The sequence below is a fragment of the Episyrphus balteatus genome, chromosome 3 (genome assembly GCF_945859705.1).
Source record: "Episyrphus balteatus chromosome 3, idEpiBalt1.1, whole genome shotgun sequence".
NCBI lineage: Eukaryota > Metazoa > Arthropoda > Insecta > Diptera > Syrphidae > Episyrphus > Episyrphus balteatus.
The window spans coordinates 57,085,672-57,092,474 of NC_079136.1; the positions used below are offsets into that span (position 1 = coordinate 57,085,672).

The following is a 6,803-nucleotide window of genomic DNA, read 5'->3' on the forward strand; positions in this document are numbered from 1 at the left end:
TTAACTTAGATAAAATGATAAGGATAACATAAACAAAAATAAAAAATAAATAATACTCGGTATTAAATTTATCAGACTTCAAGTTAGATTCTTTAATTTTTATTTTAGTAATAAATAACCACAGTACACATATTATGTGTACTGTGATAAATAACAACACAAATATACATTGTGGAAAAGTGGAAACAAAATATGAGGCGTTCAGAATAATAATGGGTCAAGTCCATTTGTTTGTGCATTATTCTGAACTTTGAGAAGCTTTTTTTTTCAGAAACTAAAGGAACTTTTAAAATAAATGTTTCACAGATCTATTTAGCTCTATTTCTCCAAAATGTTTATTTGACATAAAACGAAACCCTTAATTTTTAAGACCTTAAAACATCCAAACTAAAGAGAAGTGGACTTGACCCATTATAATTCTGAACGCCTCATAATATGAATGAAAATGGAATTACGTACATTCACAATTGCGCTTTTCAGCAATACGTCAGATTCTACTTCGAAGAAGTTTAGTTCTACTTCGAAGACTTTTAAGGCGTGATCATAGTAATCAAGTTCTTTTATTATAAAAGTTTTTAATTTTGAAAGAGCCAAAAATCGCAAAATTGAAAGCTTAAGGAGCCAAATTTTGATAAATCGGAAATCAGAATTTGAAGGAGCCAGTTTGCCGGTTTGGCTATAAATAGCCGGTCCTGACAACACTGGGGAGTCATTTGAAAATTGTTATTTTTTATTTTAAAATTTCCTTTATATAGAGAGCCTGAACGATATTTTGTGACTGTTCTTTGTAAAATAAATTTGAGTGTTTGCTGTTGGTAGGTTTTGACATTGATTTTTAATTGTGTGTGTCATCATGTCATTGTTTAGCTCACCGGGTTTTTCTTCGTATCTTTGCTTGTTCATTGAATGTCCGGAGCTCCATCGCCGCACAGTGGGGAAAAGGCGGAAATAACCCATATTTCGGAAGTACGATTTATTTTGATACTGCACGTGTTTCTAACAGTAAATTAGTTGAAGAATCAGAAAATGAAAACTGTTTTTCAAAAAAAAAATTGTGGGCCTGGAGATTATCGCTCAAAGTTGAAAAATAGTGAAAACTGATAAAAATACAAGTAGTTTCAAAATGATCCATTTACCGTATAATTTCAAGGTTTGAACCAACTTTTTTTGTAAATAGGTTTAAAATAAATTGACAAACAATATGGTACATTAGTTTAGCGAAAAAGAATTGAATACGATTTTTTTGACAAAAAACATTCCATTTTAGTGACTTTTTATGTTTACATAAGGTTTTAACTACTTAGGTTTCGTTAGATAGTGTTAAATCTCAGCAATAGTTTTCAAAAAAAATCTCACCCGAAGACGCCCGTATTCGGTTTTTATAGCAATTTCAATCTGAAGAAGTCATCCAAAAAAGCAAAAAAAAAAAAAGGCAAAAAAATAAGCAGCTATTTTCGCCAGACAAATCTTTTTAAATGTGTTTTGGTAAGCTGAATCTGAATTTGAAGTCCGTTTTGCAAAACAACCCAAAATTTTTGATAACATTGCAAAAAAAAAATTTAAACCCACAATTTTAAAGTTTTTCCCAATTTAGTCGCTGTTGGGATCAGGAGTTTGTGTTAATGAAACCTGCATTGCACATTTACCTATTAAAACAAATGTTTTTTTTTTCATTACTATAGCTGCAACTTTTTTTTACTTTATTTATAACTATCGGAATCGGAATACAATAAAACTGGTTATTTGAAGCCTCTCTTATCTTTAGTTCCACTTGTCTCCAAAAAAAGATAGAATGATTTGATGGAATGTCCCGCTAATTGAAGGAAAAGTTTGGGTTTAGAGGTCGTTTAAATTAAAATTTTTGATAACATTGAACTGAACATTGAAATCTGAACTAACCAAGGAAAAAAAAATTTTTTAAAAGTTAAATTTTGAAAAAAATGTCATACCTACCGTTTTTGGATATTTTTCCTTTTTTGAAAATTTTTTATTTTTTTTTATTTAGGTATGTAAAATTTAAACGGTATTTATTAATAAAATGTTCAAATAAACTCAAAAGAATTTGATTTTGCTAGTAAAAAAGTGATTGGAAGTAAGTCATTTACAGCTGCAAAAACTTGTTTTCAGATTTTTTAATATAATTTTTTTTTCTGAGTGGACGTGGCAATGGGTGGTCAATGATGTAGGTTTGTTTTGCTATTAGCTACCTTTCCTGCAAATTTCATGAAAATTGGTTCAGTAGTTTAGTCTTAATTGAGTTTTTTCCGGTCTCCCATACAAGGTGCCCCACTGTGCGCCGCCCCATTTGCAATATAATGTATCAAATCTAGATTTTGTTTTTAAAATGTCTTCGAAGACCAATGCCAATCTTTGAGTTGTATGGTCCAAAAGAGCTTGTAAACTTACCTCCGCAGATGTTTCTGTTATATTTACAACAATTTGGTTTCGATAGCACTTATTTTTTTGCCTCCAAAACTAAAGGGTAAGTTGGATATATTGGGGCAATTGAGCTTTGGCTCCTGTTTAAATCAGTATATAAGAAAATTTTGTAAATCGTCCCTGAACATTAAGGAAAGTGCTTCTCCGGTATATACCGTTTTATTGAATCAGTTGGTTTTGTATGAGATCTTGTCAATGCCATGGTCTTGTCTGGTAAACTGTCATTAATTCTCGTACTATGGAAGAAGTATTAGCTACGCTTTCCCATAAAGGCTGAGTGAAGTAGCATAAGAAAGTTCTTCATATGAATAGTTATCCAATAAATGCTGTATTCGTCTTTTTTCCGTTTTCTGCTCATTTTATGTGACATCGAAAAACCTAATTATTTTTAAAAATAAGAATCACCTTCAACTAAGAACTGAAGAAAATATCTGACTCTGAAAAGAGTGGTGCTAAAAGAGATGAAATTTACAAACCTCAACTTAAGTGGTTTAAAGCCGCACATAAATGTTCTTAAACCTATGGTGAAAGAGAAAGGAAGAAACAAAATTTTTCGTCGAACCACATAACATCCGAAAACAAATTCAATCAAAAAGTAAGAGTTTTTTTTTAACGCAATAAACGCCAAGTCAACTGGAATATTCGAAAAGAATGAACAAACGTTCAGAAGAAGCTTTCAACTTCATAATCTTTTAGCGTAGTAACTATTAAGCCAGTTTATAGCAAGAAGTATTAATAATATTGTCGATAGTCGGTCTCATTTGGTTTACCACTTTTGTGAATTTTTGTTAAGGCATATGTATATTAGGTGGAACTGCTTTTGATCTTCGTTCTTAGTGATTTGATCATTTAACTCCTCCATGAGCTTAACTCCACGTTCAGCTGTATGATTATTAATCATTCTACTTGCTATATCCTTTCCAATGTGCAAAAAGTCTGTAGATAAACCAAACCTTTCAAACTTTTTCATGGACTTAGCTGTAAAAAGATCTGATGTAAGACTTTAAGATGAAATTTCTTCTTATTTTCTTCTTCCCTTTGGTTTCGTTATCGTCTTCCAAAACATTTAAAACAATTTCTCGTTTTTCTTCAACATTAAGTCTGGTCATCAAAAAATGAAAAAGCAGAACATTCCTCATTGAGGTACATACCATAAATGGTTAAGAAACTTATTGAATGCATGTTCAGCTATTATCTTATCATCTTCTTTATATGAATTAAGTGTTTTGAAAATAATAATATCATTTTCCGCCGCTTGCAAAGCTTCTGGGGCAGAAAACCAAGATTCGGTGTAGCATTTCACAATAAAGCAGCAAATAGTTTTGAATTTTGATAAAGATTTTTTGTCTGATTTGTTGCCATAATTTGAACGCCATAAACGTCATAAGCTGACTTTTCTTAGATAAAGGTTTTTCTGCCTTGAATGTGTCTAACTCCGATTTAAAGACTGAAATTTGTATCATTTTTATGATCAGCGTGCTTGATTCATTCAATTCCTTAACGGATAATGCATTTGTTCGTTTATTCTCACGGTCGCGACAATTTTCGACGAATCGTAATACCGTAGCTATAACTCTGATGAGTTTAGTGTATGATGAATACCTAGGCAACCAATCACTTGAAGACGTTGATAGTAATGCGTTTGTAGATGGTGCCTTGGCTTCTAAAGTTGTTCCTTCGAGTTGAATTGGATTTCTGGGCCATTGTGTTTGATCTTGGCTAAGTCATTCAGGTCCACGCCACTATAGATAAAGTTATTGGTTTAACTGGGGCAACCTTGGATTTTGCAGTCAATAAATTAACCTTAATGTTTCCATGGGTTCGAATGTATAAAACTTTAATCTAAGCATCACAAAGTCCGTGAATTTGGTTTGTTTGGTTGGTTTTCGATATACCAATCCATCGTGGAATTTTTAGTTCATTCAGATTTTTTTAAACCTCTTTAAAATCATACCACTGTTGTGCGATATTTTAAGAAACCTTGCTATCCCAAGAATAACCGCCAATCCACAGAGTCTGAATAATTATTTTTGCTGTTATGATGATAGGCGAGATCCATCCAACTGGATCATACAATGATGCTATTTCCGAGAGCATGATACGTTTGGTTTTGTCCTGCGTATCTGATAAGCCTTGAAAATTAAAGGTGAAGTAGTCTTCTGCAGGATACCATCGAATTCCCAGAGTTTTAACAGATGCCGTTTCTTGTAATTCGAGCGAACCTTTTAGCTCCTTATCTTCTGTTAGTAAGTGTGATATGACTTCTACGCGGTTACTTGCCCACTTTCGGAGTTTAAATCCTCTCTTACTGAGCATATCTGGTAATTTCCTCTGTCATTCTAGGCATTCATCAATGGTTTCCGCTCCACTCTGCAAATCATCAACGTAAAATTCTGATGATGTGGCCATTACTGCTAATGGATATGTTTCTTGTTCATCCCGTGCTGCTTGTTGTACTGTGCGAACGGATAAAAATTGTGCAGGGGAGACGCCAAACGTGACGGTAAGAAGATAATCTTTAAGCATCTTTGTCTCTTAATCTCTCTATAGTATGCGCTGAAACGTGCGATGTACTGGGTGGTGCATCCAAATCATTCGGTACATTTTTTCAACTTCTGCTGTAATCACTACCTTATGTTTTCTCTCCAATTGAGAGCAGTAGAGAATAACTTTGGTTGTATGGTTGGACCGATCAATAACTGCTCGTTCAACGATTTACCATTTGTAGTTATAGCAGATGCGTCGAAAACTACCCGTTGTTTGGTAGTGGTGCTTTGTTTAAAAACCGCACGGTGAGGTTTATAATAATGTGGTTCATTTGGTTTGGGTGGTTCACATTCTTCAATGTGACTCATGGTTATATATTCATCCAAACAGGCTTCATACTCGCGTTTAAGTTGTGCGTTCTTGGATAATTTTCTTTGTAGATATTCATAACGCCTTAGCGCGAGTTCCCTTGACGAACCTAGACTTGGTCCATTTGGATCTGTAAATGGTAATTTAACCATATATTGTAGAGATGCCGCGAACATTCGGCCAGTATTCGGTATTCGACCTATTTTTCTGGTATTCGGAGAAGAAAAAGGACAAATTATTATACCAAAATGTGTGTTTTATTAAAAAAATTGTAATTTTAGTACTTATAATCTACTAAGGCAGTTGTGATGAATGAAAACTATTTGTTCCGCATTTGTTGGTAGTAAACGATTACGTTTATCTTCGTAGACTATTCCTCCTTCGGAAAATAGTCTTTTACTGTAAACACTTGTCCCAGGAGACGAAAGGTAGACTTTAGCAAAAATGTGGTCAAAATTGGAAATTTTGTAGTATGTGTTGACCACCACTTGTATGGGTCCATGGTATAAAAAGAGAAGGTAATGATCATTAGAAAAAACACTGTATCGAGAACTGTCCAAACTTAAAAATGGCTACTTAAGTTTTTGACAGCTGCCCATTGAAATTGTTATTGTAAACAAATTTGTCTTGGAAATTGTTGTTGCTTTTGACTTTGCCAAATTAAACGTCAAAAACTTATTACTCCATTTTGTAAAATGGCGACTCTAAGGCCGTGTGTGAATTGCGTTAAATAGTTAACACCGTGTTAAATTTTTGACACTAATGGGCTCTGGGACCTGGTTAAATTAGGTTAATTTTTTTGTTTTTGTTTGTTTTGATTTTTTTTTTAGTAAAAAGAGTTTCATGGCAAAAAAGAGGCAGAGAAAAATAAGAAAGAAATTTAACGCAATTCACACACGGCCTAATGATCATACCTTGTCTTCTTATACCATGGTATGGGTCCGCCGTTCGATCCTGGCGAACAGTCTTCATATATAATTCGATTTCAGATGTCTACCTTTGCAGTAGTAGGTAGTGTGTTCAGACATTTATCTTAAAAGTAGTTCAGTTATTCATCGTTGCAATACGATGTTGTTGGGAATTTTTTAAGCCACATATTTTCTTATACAAAGTATGCCTACAGTTTTTGATATTACCAACGTTTTTTTCTGAGTGTCCTTGGCCGAATATTCGGTATTCGGCCGAGGAGCGTGGCCTAATATTCGGTATTCGGCCAAACCAATGTTCGCGGCATCTCTAATATATTGATTATTTGGTAGCCGTTCATAATTGGCTTTGTATAACTTCTCACATCTTTGATCTTCTGGTGTTTGTGTGTTGAAGGTTTGCACTTCTTCCATCTCCCAGAATTTCTGAAGTAGAAATCCGAGTTCGTTGATGGGGTGTTTGTCTTTTCAACATCATTACTGTTAACCCTTTCAGTATTTGTATCCTTTGATGAAGATTCATCGAAATGAAGTGTAGTGTGATGTGATTGATGACATTGTTTGCATTTGAACTTATTTCGA

At 33.7% G+C, this 6,803-nt stretch overlaps 1 protein-coding gene across 1 annotated transcript; it reads right to left on the reverse strand.

Annotated features, from left to right (window-relative positions):
- Positions 1-4,410: 4,410 nt before the first annotated feature.
- Positions 4,411-4,755, reverse strand: LOC129915029 (uncharacterized). The gene has a single exon (XM_055994484.1). The coding sequence runs from the start codon at positions 4,753-4,755 to the stop codon at positions 4,411-4,413; it is 345 nt and encodes a 114-aa protein (XP_055850459.1).
- Positions 4,756-6,803: the final 2,048 nt, after the last annotated feature.

What these genes read in the sequence shown, in the direction of transcription:
- LOC129915029 (XM_055994484.1), bottom strand. Translation starts at nt 4,755, where the DNA reads ATGCTCAGTAAGAGAGGATTTAAACTCCGAAAGTGGGCAAGTAACCGC.